The sequence below is a fragment of the Rhipicephalus sanguineus genome, chromosome 4 (genome assembly GCF_013339695.2).
Source record: "Rhipicephalus sanguineus isolate Rsan-2018 chromosome 4, BIME_Rsan_1.4, whole genome shotgun sequence".
Taxonomy (NCBI): Eukaryota; Metazoa; Arthropoda; class Arachnida; order Ixodida; family Ixodidae; genus Rhipicephalus; species Rhipicephalus sanguineus.
In genome coordinates, this window is record NC_051179.1 from 55,302,988 (window position 1) to 55,320,194 (window position 17,207).

At 43.7% G+C, this 17,207-nt stretch overlaps 3 protein-coding genes across 3 annotated transcripts; 2 read left to right on the forward strand and 1 right to left on the reverse strand.

Moving 5' to 3' along the window:
* Positions 1 to 252: 252 nt before the first annotated feature.
* On the forward strand, positions 253 to 2,539 carry LOC119391214 (THAP domain-containing protein 11-like). Its single transcript, XM_037658887.2, has 4 exons — positions 253 to 539; positions 1,735 to 1,879; positions 2,151 to 2,372; positions 2,507 to 2,539. Exons 1-4 carry the CDS (start codon positions 298 to 300, stop codon positions 2,537 to 2,539), a joined length of 642 nt encoding a protein of 213 aa, XP_037514815.1. The 5' UTR covers positions 253 to 297.
* LOC119390023 (uncharacterized) lies at positions 2,394 to 6,539 on the forward strand. Its single transcript, XM_037657529.1, has 3 exons — positions 2,394 to 2,776; positions 3,676 to 3,751; positions 5,372 to 6,539. Exons 1-3 carry the CDS (start codon positions 2,664 to 2,666, stop codon positions 5,975 to 5,977), a joined length of 795 nt encoding a protein of 264 aa, XP_037513457.1. The 5' UTR covers positions 2,394 to 2,663; the 3' UTR covers positions 5,978 to 6,539.
* Positions 6,540 to 8,172: 1,633 nt separating this feature from the next.
* Positions 8,173 to 12,913, reverse strand: LOC119390021 (uncharacterized). The gene is made up of 3 exons (XM_037657528.2): positions 12,725 to 12,913; positions 11,375 to 11,483; positions 8,173 to 9,666 (listed from the first exon to the last, which is right to left on the reverse strand). Exons 2-3 carry the CDS (start codon positions 11,464 to 11,466, stop codon positions 8,322 to 8,324), a joined length of 1,437 nt encoding a protein of 478 aa, XP_037513456.1. The 5' UTR covers positions 11,467 to 11,483; positions 12,725 to 12,913; the 3' UTR covers positions 8,173 to 8,321.
* Positions 12,914 to 17,207: the final 4,294 nt, after the last annotated feature.

Below are 17,207 nucleotides of genomic sequence, written 5' to 3' on the forward strand. Positions count from 1 at the left end.
AGTTGCAGCGACATGTGATATATCACTGCCACTAACTGAGAAGGACGCATGACATCATGTGTCGTCATACGCCAAAAAATAAAGCCTAAAAGAAGTTCGCGTTTCGTTCTCATAAATTACGCGTCTCTTAAAGCTTGTGACGCCGTGCTATTATGGCCGGCTTTACTGCACCTGAAACATTTCATATAAAACCCACTTGTCCTACGTGATATACGGCAGACCACTGGGCATAAGAAACGAAATTACAATAGACCGATCTCACCAGCTAGTTTCACTACGCCACCGCTGCCGTGATGCATGCCGGTAGTTGTAGTCATCCGTCCGCGCGCCCGTGTATTCGTTGCTGCGGCGGGCCGCACCGCAGTGAGATTTATTAACTTTCATTTATTTTCCGCGATGGGTGGATTCACATGTTGTGTTCCTGGATGCTTCAACAACAGTTCGAAACGAAAGGGCCTCGGATTTTACGTGTTCCCGAAAGAGACGAAGCTTCGGCAGCTTTGGCTGCAGCGTATCAACAGAGCTGGACAGCGTGGCAAGTAAGTCTGTCTTTTGTTGTTTTTTGCTGCGTTAGGGCATTTAGCTTACTCAGTTCAGATTAGCCGATCGACTTGACTTAAAATAAAGTGTAGCGAGGCACGTATAAAAGTGTATTTTCCACGGTAAGCGCAGATACCTTCATGTCACAGCCGCGATACAGTCCGGCCATGTCGGCCGGCGTCTTCCGAACTTCCTATGCTGAAAAAGGTATTTCATCGCGCGTATATTTATATAAAGAATAATCGTATCAGGTGCTGTACATTTACAAAACAGGAGAGCGCGCGCGGCGTTCGAAACGCTTGTGCGGCGTGTTTATCCGGAACGCGAGACTAATAATATTGATGCGATTATGGTATGCGCGTTTCATTAGGCATCAGTGCTACGGCAGAGGCTGTTTCAGGGTGTTTTATTAATCGCGCATATAACAGAGGAAGCCTGTCAGCATGCCCATATCGCAAATGTTTCGTAATAATTTGTGACGATATTTTTTAAACTTGATTTTAGCCTACACTTGATCATTTACGATCTCTTGCGTGCACTATCACCGGGATCACCTACTCGGCGCAGTGCATGTTGATGACGCTCACGTTAGGCAAATCGCGGAGCGAGTCGCTGGTTAGAAATCCGCTCCACAAACTTCCACCCACCACGCTAGTGGCGCAAATCCAGAAAAATCGTACTTTTTTTTTATGGGGGGGGGGGAAGGGGGGCTCGGTGAACAAACGTTTCAGCTTCATTCCCCAGCATGTATACCTGTTAATAGTAGCCTCCCACGATTCACTCCTGGAAACTTTCTTGCATTGTAAAGCGTCATTATGTTTGGGATGACTTATTTATAATTAACATAACCATAGCCTGACAATCAGATTCACAATTTATCATCAGCGGCTTCCGCCAAACTGTCAACATTTACTTACCGTCAACTGTTTACTTACTTTTTAATTTAAAGCCAATCATAATAAACATTTGCAACACATCAGGAGCACCCCGTAACATTTTGGAAAGTTCGTACTCTTCAGTGCTTTTTGAAAGAGAAAGCAGCTTTCACTTTTGTACTTTGTTTCTGCTCTTTGAAAGTGCTTTGGGAGGCACTTGCAAGGCATGCACGAACACAAGGGTTGTCAGAAATCCCCATGATTTATGCCACTGCACCACCTTACCACAAAAGGACAAAAAATACGACATTTTTTGCAGGTTCTCAAAGTTCGTGCCCACAACAGGCCACAGAGTTTGCGGCGAACACTTCGAAGGAGGGAAGAAAACGTATATGGTTCGGGTACCGACAGTCTTTCCACTTAAGCAAAAAATTATAAAGAAGCGTCGACAAATTCAAGTGAAGGTATGAAAGTCCATTTTTTATGGCAAGGCATCACTCAGCATGCACATAATTTAAACGTAGCAGCTGACAGAGTACGTTGTGACAAATAAGTAGATTATTTATTCATTACACCAGTGTGTTGACACGAATTTCTGCTACTTTTTCTATACACCTTGGAGAAGAATGATTTGCTGTGGCAGAGTTTTCCCATTAAAGGAATTTGCCAGTGCTATAGCTCTTTAAATATCTTCTTTATGTAATGAGATTTCTTCTTTACTTTCCACTGATACAGCGCACTCTACCTGCCAACCGTGTTGAAGTGCAACAGCCACACAGCGAGGAAACATCAAATGATGAAAACAGCACCGACTTGTGCAGTGCCACTGAGAACACTGCTTGTGATACATTCGAAGAACACTCATATACATATCATGAGCACAATGAAAATGATCTGCTAAAGAGGCAGCAAGAATCCATTCACCATCTTGAGCAGGAACTAGAAAAAGCTAAAGCAGTAATTACTACATTGAAGAAGGAGTTAGAGGAGAAAACAAAGGCTAATGCAGATTCAGCAAGGCTGTATAACCGCCTTCAGCAAAAGAACAGATGTTTGGTGCTTGAAATATCACGTTTGAGTGGTTGCCTCAGAAAGGCCTCCAAAACAAAAAGAACAGAGTTTGAATACGATGTCTTGGCTCAGAACGAAAAGAGACTGCGCTACTATACTGGATTCGCATCACGCCTGCATTTGGAGGCATTTTGGTCGCTGTTAGAAGACGACGTGAACAGCCTGCAATTTTGGAATATGAAAGGAACTGCAAATGAAGACAGAAAGTTTCTGCTGCCGCTCAAGACACAGTTAATAATTGTGCTTATGAGACTTCGGCTGGGACTTGACGGAGCCGACCTTGCATTCAGGTGAGCTAACCCTGTTCTTGACTGTCAACCTCTCTGCTGTCATTCAAATATACATGTTCTCTAAATGAAGTGGTATTCCTTAGGTGCAAAGGAAATGCAACATGTTTTCTCATCATTGTAACTTTTGCATTAATTTATAATGCTTACAACATGCACATGTAAACTATCATGCTATAATGCAAGGATAGGACTTAACAAGGAATATTATTGGAGTTTAGTTTTTCGACAAAGTGACTTTTTTCTATAGCTGCTGCCCTGAACGACAAGTGCCTCCCATGGCACTAGTTAAAGGACTCCTAATCCACACAGTGGTTGAAATTTAGTTGTGTTGTTGCAGTTGCACATGAGACTACAACGAACATGTTCCTTTGAGAATGTTTTGAAGTAATGCTGTAATAGTGGAGTTAAGCGTGTTTGATATCTAAATGCGGCCCTCGCTCGTTTCACTCTTTCCTTCGCTACACCCCGTACATTGGCTCATCTCTTCTCTTGGCTGATGGTTCCTACTTGCTGAGCAAGGAGGATAAGCAGGGAGGACACATACTTGCAGGCAGACAAACGGGCTCTTTCTGCTGTTGACGTGACCAGGTTCTCCTGGTGACGTCGCAACCAATGCTGGGAATGGCGAATGACCCAGAGAGGAACACTGCATTGTTTATTTTTATTTTGTGGTGCACCTGCGGCACATGGTACTGCTGTGTTTGATACCGATGATTGTGACATTCCGAATTCGATGCATGCATTTACTTGAAATGTTAAAAAATAAAGGAGATAGTTTAGGGGCTCTTCAATTTTCCTACGAGTGCCCGTCACTTCAACCCTCCATCTTCTAGCTGCTTCTTGCATTGTTTTAATATGATACAAGACAGAACATTGTGGAAGTCTCTCTTCATTTACAGGTTTGATGTGTCGGAGAGCACGGTGTCCCGCCTATGGGTAACCTGGCTTGACTTCCTACACAACAAGCTACGCCAGGTATGCAAAAACACTTTTAAGTTGACAGTCACATAATCATCGTTACTACGTTATTTGTATAAAAAGACGCCTATTTTCACATTGATGTGAGAAAAAGTCTAGTCCATGGTGTGGTACAACCTAACGGAATGTCTGAAGTTATTGATACTCGTAGGCACTTTCAAGATGTGTTGTGAGAATACGATAGATTTCAGCCTGCAATACAATATTGCCAACTAAACAGTGTATGTGTGCTATTTCAGCTACACAATGCATGTACACAGCAATACACTGTTAAAGGGAACACCTGAGCGTATGGCTGCTGGTTGACACCACGGTTAGCCGGTGGCTGCAACGAGTTTTGCGCGGGCACCATGATCACCATGCGTGATGCTCTTCGAATGAAGCTTGGACTTGTTGTGCCTATACAGAATGAGTGAAACTGCCTTGATCTTGGTTGTCAAATTATCCAGAGATTGGACTGGTTTTTTTTTCAGAGAAAGAATACGAGAGTTCAAGTTGGAAGGGAAAGGTGTCATGCCTACAGAATCTAGCTTTATGGATAAGCCAGTTGCTAATTCCATAGATCCATATGTCTGATCGCATGAAGAAGGTAGGAAGAACGCCTCGATTTAGATGTATTCTCTTCAGCAGAAAATAATTTGTGTCTCATTTGCATGGCAGTGGACAGAAATATTGAAAATGTGACTTAAGAATAACATGCGTGCCGTTCACAGCGGCTGGTTGGCAATTGTGGGAAGGGCGTTACTTGTGAGCTTTTGCTGTCATATTGGTTCATGTAAGTCATTATTTTTGTGCTGCGATGCAGTAGAGTATTTCTTTCCTCAATGCAAATAAGTTTAATAAATAAAAACGTGACACCGCAAACAAGTTTATGCACAACGTCAACTGAAAATAAGGATGTAATCATGCAAGTGTAATGATGTAGCAGTGTCACAAATGTACAATAATAATAATATCTGGGGTTTTACGTCCCAAAACCACGATATGGTTATGAGAGACCGTAGTAGAGGGTTCCAGAAATTTTGACCATCTGGTGTTCTTTAACATGCACTGACATCACACAGTACACAGGCCTCAACCATTTCGCCTCCACCAAAGTGCGACCGTCGCGGCCGGGATCGAACCCGCGACCTTTGGGTCAGCTGCCGAGCACCATAGCCACTGTACCACCGAGGCGGACCACGAATGTATAAAGAAGGGATGACACCAGTCCTCTCTTAACTGAAGCGTTAAGGAAAAATTTTACAAAATTATATACGAAATGGATATGTGCCAATATACTAATTATTTGGGAAACAAAGCTTATCGCAAAAACGCCATAAACAATAAGCATCATTCCGTATATTGTACAAGTGTCGGCACTCGTGTCTTCACTTCTCTGTGCCTATTTGTTGCACTGCTTCAAAATGAAAATGTAGACTGACTTCCCGAGCTCTGTTCACAAGAGCAGCAGTTCGGGAGAGTTGCATGTTGTCGCTTCTCACAAATTCAGTTTTAAGGCATATTTTAAATTGAATATAAGTGAGTACTTTTGATGCTTTATATTTTGCCATGGTGTTATCCACACAAACATGGTTCTGTGGAATGAAGAAGCTTTTTTTTTATCGCATGATGCAGGTGCCCACATGGATGCCACCAGATCTGTGTGACAAGTATCGCCCACAAGCCTTCCTTTCCAAGGGATTCAACACCGTGGACGGTATCCTCGACTGCACAGAGATCTTCATTGAAACACCGTCATCTTTTCGCGTTCAAAGTGAGACGTATTCGTTGTACAAGAAGCACAATACCGCCAAGGGACTGATTGTTTGCAGCCCCAACGGATTTGTGACATTTGTCTCGGACCTAGCACCTGGCCGTTTGTCGGACAAGGCCTTGACCAATCACTGTGGAATCTTAGATAAATTCACTCCTGGGCGCAGCATCATGGCCGATAGGGGATTCACTATTGCAGATGAATGTAAGACACGTTCGTTAGGTCTCAACATTCCTCCTTTTATGGGTGGACGGCCGCAGCTGTCAGAAAAAGACGAAGAGGAAACAAGACGAATCGCAAGCGTGCGAATACATGTTGAGAGAGTCATCAGGAGGGTGAAAACCTTCAGAATACTATCACAGATTTTCCCAAACAGTATGGCTGAACAACTCAACAAAGTGTGGCAGATCTGTGCCCTGTTGTCTAACTTCATTGATTCACCTTTGCTGAAAACTACACCCAGCTGAACACTAGAAAAACTGCTTTTTGAGATGGTCAGGAAAATTTAGACATTGTCAAAAGTTAATGCCAAACTCTTGTTTCAGTGGCTCCATTGTGTGCGTCTCTGCTCCTTGATCTTCCCGTAAAAATTTGTACAGCAAAAGCTTGTTGATTCATATCTCACAGGACCGAAAAAAATATCCGAATTGACTAAATTCTGAATTATCGAAAGTATCAAGAAAAAAAATTAAGTGTGTGTAATGTCAATACACTTCTATTTTCTTGACGAATAAGTAAATCCTGCACTTTTCATAAGAGCAGTTTAAAAGCAGTAATTTTCGCCACTTGTGACCTTGTCTACAATGTAACCGCGGCTCACGACCTTCCTGTCTTCACTAACCCGAAACGTGCTACCTCAAAATTAACTGGAAACATTGTTCCCATACAGTTCACGCTGATGGCAGTAGTGATGCAGATTGCACCACCTCGTTTCGGTTGCCTGCGAACACTGTTGTCGCTCCTTTGCACCACACGATTGTGGTGCTTCGTGTGGGGTGCGCTTTGAGAATCGTCCGAATTAACCGGGTTGCGGCCAATCGTGACCGAATTAAGGAGGGTTTGATTCCATTAAACAACACTTATGCTGGCCGGGACCAGAGAGCGCGCCTGAATTATCTGATTTTACGAATTAATGGCTTTCAAATTAACAAGATTTTACTGTATTTATTAATATGCGAGATTAGCACTCATGTCCTAACCTCACATGTTTTCAGTTAGCTAGCACTTTTTCATTCAGATATCTGAATACTTCTGCATGATCAAACAAGGGCATGCGCTAGAAGGAAAGTGATGTATTTGCTTGTTTTGTGAAAGTGATGGCACAGTGACCAGCACTTTCAAGAGACTGTCAGCAATGATGTTCAGGGACTGTTCGTTGCCTAAGTGATGTCTTGCATTAATGTATCAATATGTCCTTGCACTGTTGATTGCAGGAAAGGTTTACGCACTGCTATGCACGTTACGCACATGTGTGATAACTTCTTTGATATATGTTCAACCAGTGGCTGCCATATGAAAGAATTTCAGCGTACAATTAAATTATCAGTGTTCCCACACATGATCCAACAGTCTCCCTCTGTGCTCATGAGCTGCTTGAACTATGCCAGTACAAGATAACTGTGTTTACTTTGTTTCTGTCCACCTCTTGTAAATTATGCGTTAATGCCCTCTGAATAATAAAGTGAATACTCTCCTATGTACAGTTTCATTGCTTTATCTAAACGTTGCTGCTAGTGTAAGTGTCTCAACATCTTGAAACTTTAACGAAAGACAAAACCATTCTTAGGCGCTCAAAGCGAAGACACGTTCGACCTCCTACAGTTAGGAATAAAGCTTTTTCTACGGTTTTTCTTTCAAACAAAATTACTGTTCACGTGGTTGTGTCGGTGAAGACGCAAACAATCTAACCAGTACAGAATGAGTTGTTTATTGGGGTGTACTTGTGGTGAGAAAATATATTATTCACAGTGCAGGCAAAAAACACTTGCAGTACAGAGATAGTGGCAAGACACATGCTTTGTGCTGAGCAGTGGTAATATGAGCAGGTCACATAAAAATAATCGCATGGGCTGCAGCAGATGGCAAACTTCAGGTAGCACGCAGGAACAGTTCTTCCGTCATGCCACCAAGCATGACATCATAGTCCAGTACACCAATATGTCCACATACATCGCAAGGTCCTAAGTACCATCACAAATGGTTCTCGCTATGTCGTATCAAGGTCCATAATCCAAACCAGTTGGTAGTCCTTGTGGCATCGTTGAGTGTCAATCCTTTGTTGGGTCTTGATATGCAGGAGGGTAAGCAGTCTTGCTTCTTTGGCTCATTTGTAGATAAATTGTGAGATCAAGATTGGCTTTGTTGGTGACATTTGGCCACATTGCACTGAACGTCATTGGGGTATTCCTCGCATAAACCAGCTTGAACGATGCATGTTCGCAGTTTCTTGTGTTACACAATGCATTTTCTATGGAGGTGAAAATGCCTGAGGCCTGTGTACTTAGATTTGGGTGCACGTTGAAGAACCCCAAGTGGCCGAAATTTCCAGAGCGCTCCACTACGGCGTGTCTCATAATCATATCGTGGTTTTGGGACATTAAGCCCCAACACTTATTATTACAGATAGAGAGCTGCTATGTAGCAGCTTTGTGCCACTCCTCGGCCAGATACATGATACATGGGATATATTGGTACCGAGGATAATTTTCTGCACACGTCATTAAAGTGAGATTACGCATAGTACATCATACACCAGCAGAATATAAATCATGCAGAAAGGGATGACAAAGAGGAACAGTAAATTTACACTGATTAAGAAAGCTGCCAATTTCCAGAGAAATAAGGCACCAGGTACTGGTCAGCAAAAAACTTGCAGCACTTCACCAGCTCAGTGAAGAATGCCTCATCAAAAAGTACAGGAACTTGCACACACTTTTCTTCACTGTACACGAAGAGGACACAACTCTTCAGACCGGTAACCCCCATTTGTGTCTGCACCTGGGTAAAATACCTGCTGCTGGCTTTGAGGCATCCACCACGCAGTTCATTCTTGCAAAATGCATCAATTCTCATGGGGCTTTTGATCTCCAAAAGGCGTGGTGCACAACAACTGCATGTAGCGATTCCGTCTGGGCTTGCCCCAAGGAAAGGATGGTTGCGGCATAAAAAAAGACCACACTGCCTCACGTCGATGTCCACGTGCTGTTTATTTTTTTCAAGGAAGGCCTTCCTTGCGCTGTCTTCGCATAAAAGGCCCCGCTTCATGGCATAAGTAGCACGCACTTTCTTACCCATGATAGTGCTTAGCAGAGAGCGCACATCATGGGGCCCCATCTTTCTTTTGCACGTACTATTCACCCATGTGTACACTCTATGCGCCGATGATGCAGTTATAATTCCTTTCCGGTAATGATGCCACATGGGTGATCCACTCTGGAGCCTTGTGGCATTCTCCACAGCATTCACGTCATTAACTGTGTACTGGACTGCACTTCCAGCTTTTACAGCATCAAGCCATCGTTTCGGCATTCCTTTGTCTTCTTCAGCACAATTTGCTGTTTCTGCAATTCTCACGGGCAAGAAGTCGTTTGCCTCGAGAATGTCGGCAAAGCAGTCGAGGCCGCATTTCTTAAGATTGCCATGCAAGTTTATCAGGCTGGGTGTTTTCATCACCTTTCTGTCTGCTTTCAAAGATGAATACTGAATTCGTTTTTGGTGTCGTTCTGGTGCACAGCTGATCCTGTCGCAGGTGTCCTTGGAAAAGACTACATTCTCAAAATCTTCCGTGACCTTCCTGGGGTCTCTGGGGTGGTACCACTGTCTTTCTGTCTCTGTGCACGAGAGAGAGTCTGGCACAGATGCCAGATCATGCTGTGCAATGTACATTAAACCATACAAGACACAGCAGATGTGCTTGCACACTGCACCTTTGCCTGCAACGCAGGTGCAGCTCCCCGAAACTACCTCACCATCACATTTATACAACTTGATGGATGCCTTGTACAGGGTCCTAGTAGTCATGGAAGCTAGCACTTCTGCACGTACAACGGTCTCTGCACCACTGCCTTCCAAAAACTGCAGCTTCTGCAAATGTCCTGAAGTGAAGAGGCGTATCCCAGCATCTCGATGTTTTTGAGCACCTTTGCTTTCTATGTACCTGCATGAAATATTATAATGTCAGCATATGGTGTGCAACTTATTGAGTGCAGATGTACACCTGGAAAGATAAATAAAATGAATAATACCATTTTTATGGAATTGCAACTTATAACTGGAGTTCAAGAACTGTTCTGAAAGATTATAATTGTGTGGTAAATGACCCCTCAAGCTTCATAAAACAGTATCTCTCTCTCTCTCTGCCTTTTGTCACAGTGTACTGTGCTGAACAACTGAGTTAATGAATCAATCCAGCTGGTAAAGCATAAGCGATAACAAGCTACTGACCAAGGACAAGCACCTACCCGCAGCTCAACACTACAAACACAGTTATATATCTGCAATCATAGGTCGGCAAAAAACATGGAGCTCACTCAGACTCACTCACAATTTATATATTGCGCTTAGGGCTCCCTCAGGCTGAGGCTTGCCAAAATTTTTCCTGAACTGGACTCACTCACACGAAATTTTTTTTCCCAACCGGACTCACTCGTACTCACACTCACGAAAATTTTACTCCCCCGGACTCACTCAAACTCAGACTCATGGCTCGATCTGAGTCTGAGTGAGTTGGACTGAGCTGACTCATGAGTGAGTTTGCCGACCTATGTCTAGAATACACTAAAAGCAAACTGGGAACACAGAAGGCAAACAATTTCTGTCAGAGTGAAAGCTCAATCCTTGAGAATGTCTGAAACGTCAGCATTTGACGCAGCAGCGCTCCAGTAAATGAGAAAAGACCAGTGTGAGGATTTTTTATTATGTCACAGACTTAACTGGCTTACTCCAAACTCGCAGTGTGCTGGCAGGTTTCCACGTGCCTTTATGAACTCTCACATTTTTGAGGAATGCTGAAGGATTAAGTGGAATCGTGCGCGTGTGTCAGACACTGTTTGCTGATAGTAGGCCTCCCATAGTTTGCGACACATTCTGGTACTACATGACAGGACATTACCTGGCATGTCCAGCAGATTTGGAGCACTCACTCGTTAAGCAAGCTTATTATTTTGCAGTGTGTAAGTGCAGTTTTATGTTGCACACACTGACTGTTTGCCGGATGCTTTCATGACCTGCCCCTTTTTGTAGGTTTATTATGTAGTTGTTTTTTCTCTTTCTGTGCTTCCAGTTTTGTTTGTGTTCAAATCCTTCCTATTTGTCATCCCTTTTTTTTCATCTTTGTAGTAAAATATTAAATTCTTGCACTGCACTTTTTGTATACAGGTGTTTGTTACTCTGTAACCTCCCTGAAAAAATGTCCTTGTGATGCTAGCAACAGGTCCAAATAAATAATTAGGTAATGATATGTGCCATGCAGATGTTTATACCACTCTGTGGATGTGCTTGCTGAAAATTCAATGTCATTTAAGTCAAGCTGCTGCGTGCAAGAGCTGAAAGTTAACGAATGCTGTCTGTCTTAAAAGCCCCGTGGCATTCAAAAAGTTGGCACATACTATTTCATATTTTCGTTATTGTTCCGAAAGGCTCAGATTATTTCTACATTCATTGCCATGTCATAATTTTGCTTCTCAACGTGCTTGAAGGAGAAATTTCATAGGTGTTATTTGTCAACAAACATTTTGTGGTGGCATAATCACCCTAAGAAAGGTTACTTATGTGTTCTGGCAAGGGGACGCACTGAAAAACAAGTTTTAACCCATGTCTCGGCTTATTTATAAATTGGTTCCATTTTAACACAATGTTGTACATACCTATAGATGTGTTCTTTTCCAAAGAATGGGTTCAGTGACTTTGTCTGACTGGTCCACTTTTCCTGGTTGTCGGTTATAGGTCTACATGCCATGATCACGATATACAGGCCTGCGACAAAACAATATTTAGCATACTGCAACCTACCATAGTCAAGTGCTAACACACTTTTATGAGCTTGTCATATAATAAAATTTCATAAGCCAAAGGTTTATATGGCGTGATTATTCTTACTGTTTCAACCGTACTCTTAGATGACCACACTACGAGGACCAGCACACATGCAGCTAACTCCCACAGCCATATGCTGCTTAAAGTGCTAACTTGGTCGTCTTCCACAAACAAAGCTCCACTGAAAACGTAGCTGCTTTTGGAAAGTGCTAGCAACAAACTATCCATACACAATAACCATCAATGCAAAAGGAATGATGATGCAGCACGAACGCGGCACGAACTACGGTTCCGTAAAATTTCAAGTGCTTGGGCGAGCACGTTTTTCCGTGAGCGACGAATTTTTCTTAGCCCTTAAAGCACATGCCCATCAGTGGCTAGCTACCCATGATAACCGATGCAGCACGAACGCGGCACGAACTACGGCTCCGTAAAATTTCAAGTGCTTGGGCGAGCACGTTTCTCCGCGAGCGACAAATTTTTCTTAGCACATTCCAGTCAGTGGCTAGCTACCCATGATGACCGATGCAGCAGAGACGGCTGCATGATAGCGAACTAGACAAATCGGCATTTCGCCACCCACTACACAGGCGTTCTCGGCTGCGCGTCACGATAATCTAATATGTAAAGCAGCCTTTCCATTTCCTATATTTCTCCTTGTTGCGTATCGCCTGGGTGGTGGTCAGAGCGACGGTACGTAGGCGCGCGTAATCGGCGGGATCAGCTGACCGCTAAGGGCGCATTACAAGAACGGCAGAATCGAGCGCGCAACACAGCGACAACATATCGGACCTGCACTTCCGTGCGTCTTTACTGCTCGGTTTTTCAGTGCTCGGAAAGCTCCAACTGCACCACACTCGGAATGTGTTTAGCAAATGCCCGTCGCTAATGCAGCGAAATACGATCAGCGCGATGCTTCTCACTTCCGCGAAGCAGCCCATACAGCCTTTGGCAACTACCTTTACATTGCCTTACGTTGACTACACCACTTACATAATCTAAACGTTAACTGACGACCAGCTCAGGGTCACAAACCTCTCTGTTTCAGAATAAATGCACGGAAAGACCACGCCGGCTCGTCGGTTTATGCCGGGCCGATCCGGCCGCTACAGCTGTGCAATATAGCGTGATATTTTATAAACTACGCTGTAAGAAAGAATAAGCTTCGTTGAAACACTTACCTAGAAGGTCTGAGTAGTAATGTCAAGCACATGCGATGTTGATCGAAGTCGATTTTCTTCACACGGCGCAAGTTGATCGGAGAGTCCTGCAAACCGCAGCGGCACAAGCGCTCCGAGAACTACAACTAAGATGGCGGCCGGTCAGTCGTCGTCGAGCTTGCGCATGCGCAGTATGCTCGGTGACATCGGTCTATTTCTTCAAGAAAGTGCGCCTAAACATTTCGCCTGGCAACAACGCTAAATTTAAACGCGTCCGCGTAAAATCACACGCCCGACTACAACCTGTGACAGAGATCAAGCAACTCTAGCTAGGATAGCAACGACACGTTGAGCTATCATCCGTAGGCTGAAGACGATCTACCGAAGGAGCTGTCACCGTCCTGTGTGATTTTGTGGACGCCGCCGTTAATTTCCGGCAAGTAAGTTCAGATTTCGAAATCTGACCGAAGATCGCCGCCATCTGCTATATTTAGCGTTGGAGGGATTGCAGGACTAGAAGAGCCTACGCTTGACGCCTGTTTCCGTCCGCTACATCCAGCCGGACTTCTGTGCTCGGCCTCCATTCTTGTCTTTCTTTATTTCTTTTTGGTCACTGCTTCTTTATTTCCATATACAGCTTTTCTTCTCCAGATAAAGTAACCCGAGTGATGCCTGCTTTGCATTTTTGACATTATGTATGAGAGCTTTGTTCTTTCATTCCGCAGAAGCTCGACCGAGGCCTTGACTTTGACTGGAATGCTACGAACCTGACTCTACCTGCGAGAACAACGACAAGTCTTGAATCTTTTAGTTGAATGTGTTGAATATAGAGGTTTTCTTTTCTTGAAATTGTGACACTTTCACGAAGTGTGTGTGTGTGTGTGTGTGTGTGTATGTGTGTGTGTGTGTGTGTGGAAGTGTGTGTTCGCTTAATTTTATCATTTATGGTCAACTGTGAAGACTGTCTGCCTTCATGGCCTACGGCACTGTTACAAGACACAGTTTTTCACGTGTGTTGCTTCACACATACTCAAACATAGTGCCTTTTCATCCGTCTATTTTTTTATGTGCCTAGAATCATCTAAGGGAATCCACGCAGGTTATACAGGGTGTTTCAAGAAGTGTCCTAAAATTCTCAAAAGTAAGGAACATAGAACATTTGTTTGCCGCCTTTATAACAACTTTTTATGTAGCGACAGACATCTTAATATAGCTAGAAACATCAATTACGGGAATAACTACAGAAATTAAATTAACCAATTTTTAATTAGGGGAGAAAAGAGGTCGCGTCGAATGGGAGAATCGAAGTCCTTCCTGCGAGGTGACCATCGCCGTTGCTTTGAGATTTCGAAAAGCGGCCTCTGGTAATTATTGCTGAGTAATTTAATGCGACCAAATTAAGTGAGTAATGTAATTCTGCCATGAGCGCTTCGGTTTTGGCTGCATTCGCCTTTTGCATTCCGCCAACGGGTGATGACAAGGAGCAATTAAATATAATTTCTTAAATGTTCAAAAAGAAAGAGAGAGGGAAAGTCGACATCGCCGGTGTTTCTACGACAATGCTGTAACATAATGGGTATAATGCGCGGAGAAATCTCCAGCTGAGAAAAACTCACCCAGATGACGAAAAGAAATAAAAAATATAAGAAAGTGAACGCGTATTTCTTCAAATCAATACGTCGAGACGAATCTGCGCGGAAAATCCGGGAAGCTCCTTTCAAGTACAAGTCATGCCTTATTCCGCGTTTCACTAATAAATATAGAGCTACAAAAATTCTATTACGTTTTCATCGCATGTTCGGGAGTATTGTCGCGAAACACGCCTTCTAGCTCGTTGACAATATATAAGCGAAGGAGAAAGAGCGCGAAGAGTCGAAAGTGAGAAGAACGTAGAGCGGCGAATTGGAGGATCATGAATTTGTACGGACAGTTGTTTTGTCTTCATTTTATGTCTCCGCTACAGGGAAGGTCAATGCCACGCCTCCAGAGACGCATGCAGCACACTCAGCATTTTCGAAAGAAACAATTCGTGGCGCCATAAAGCCTCGTATTTTTGCTATTCTTCGCCGATATTACGATGACTCGCTCGCAGGCAGAGCGTTCTTTACTTTCCTGGCTGCGACGTAAAACCGATCATTACTTGAGAAGCGCAGCTTTATTGCAAGTGATGATTGTGTTAGGCGCATGAGACTGTCCTTGAACGAAATAATGCGCCGCTCACGAAATTGTACGAAGAAAAATAATGCTCATCTGTTTTCTCGCGAGCCTGTCTCTCTCCTTCTTTTGAAAACATTTTTAAAATATTTTGACGAGTGGGCTGGAACTCACGGTAACCTGCGCCCGCGCAGGAACGGACGTTTACTCCACTGACTGTGTTTGTGGACTGCTGTTATCACCACCGAAGCTTGTAGCATCGGTGCCATTCCGGGGTCGCCACCGTATGTCAACCAGGCACCCGTTTGGAGCGAGATAGGCACGTATGCGAGATAGCCTGTTTCGCGTAAGCGTGCATTGCAGCACTGTGCATGTACATACGTATAAGGACTACATGAATTGCTCAGCCAAATCGGACAATGGAACCTGTTCGGCGTTTGTGCCAAATCTCAGCCTCTGCCTCTCCTCACTCGAAGATAGGCACCGCCTTTGTTGCTCTGAGCCGTTTCCTCCTGCTCCGCCTGGGCTTATTTTTTATGTATAGTTCTCACCCTTGGCCTCAGCTCTTGGTCGCTTGCGGCCAACCTGGGATATACAGTGTCCAACCAGTAGCGATGTTCGTGACTGCTCCTTATGTTTGGTTTCTGCGGTCATTTATGCATACTGAAAGTCACTTGCGATTCAGCATACATGAAGCTCCGTGGAAGCTACTGCATTGAACTGACAAGTTTTCCGGCGCAACGCTGTCTGCGTTCACGACGTTGCGAGCGGAGCAAGCGGCTCAGAAGTGTGCGAGTTAATGTAGATATTGTAGCCCTGTAGAAATGTTAATACACTTCGACGCACAACAGCATTGACTATCTGCAACGATTATATCCTAGTCAGGTCAAAAGTTCAAGTTCAGGATTGAACACAATCTCTCTTAATTTTTCTACTTGAACAGTGGTGGAGCTTGAGGCACGTATGCGAGATTAACAGTTGAACGGATCACATGTACAAAAGCGTCCATGACACAGTCATAGCGTAACCGGAACCATGCACTGTGATTGCGGAGGTGTTCGTATACCTGAAACGAAGCGCACGTTAGCCTTTATTTGAATTCTTAGCTTCTCGCTTAGATGTGGGCACAACGAGCGATTGTAATTGGTGATTTCAAATGCGGAGGCAGCTATATCTGGTAGAGTCCGCACTGCAGTTCGTGCTATCAAAACTACTTGCGGTTTGGTGCTTATACCATCTCACTCGATCACCTACCAAGAAAGCATGTATAAGTTCAGATGCCAACAAAAGGTATGTCCAGTTATTCCAGACTGCAGGATGTAGCATACCCTAGTGTTTACTCTTGAACTAAACCAAACGCTCAACACTATAGTGGCAGTGATAGTGAAGGTAAGGAAAACATAAAGGACTTATTTGTAGGTCTTCTATTTAATTGTAGGAAGTATGAAACGAAGAAGAATGAAAGTGGACGACGCAACCAACTTGCCACCGGTATCCGGACCCATAGCCTTCGCATAAGTGGCGAGACCGAGCAATAATATAGAAGGAGAGTCAAACATAGTAAAGAAATTCAATGAGACGGACTTCCACTCTCTTCATCTGATTCCTTAGCTCATACACGGAATAATGAGGCATTCAACGACACACTAGATGACTGCCCAAACACGTCAATGTGGCCACGGTCGTATTGTTTACGTGGGCAAGAAGACCTGAATATTAGCGCTTTCAGGTGAGCACTGCTTTCATTCACGTTGCACTTATACCTTACTGTAAGCTTACATGTCAACTTACTTTGAGAATCAAATCAATGCTGAGCAAACATGGAGATATTTCCCACTGTTTGCCTGCAGGAACAATGCGAGCGCCGTTTGTTATAGTGGCGGCGAAGCGATTTCACAAAAATACCGAAAGTGAGAAAGCGGTATCGATTAGGCTTGTGCGAATATTCGAGCACTTCGAATATTCGAACGAATATTACAGTATTCGAATTCGCTTCGAAACGAATTTAAATTCGAGGAAATTTCGAAGTATTCGAAATGAACGAATAGACATATATAAACCGCATGTAACCCATTGTAAAGATGGTTTCACTACAGTGAAAGTGTGCTATACCGTGAATACACTTTTCCAGGAGAAATCCGCACTGCCGCGAAGCCCCACTTCAAGTTTAAATCAACATACAGTAAAACATCGTTAATTCAAAGTCACTGGGACTGTGAAAAATCTAATTAAGTGGGTTTTCGAATTAACCAAACATACAAAAAGCGGGACGCAAGGAACTTTGAATTACTGGAAGTTATCAGAGGTGGTCCTTTGCTGTTCCTGCTAGTTTATGGCTACGAGGGTGTTA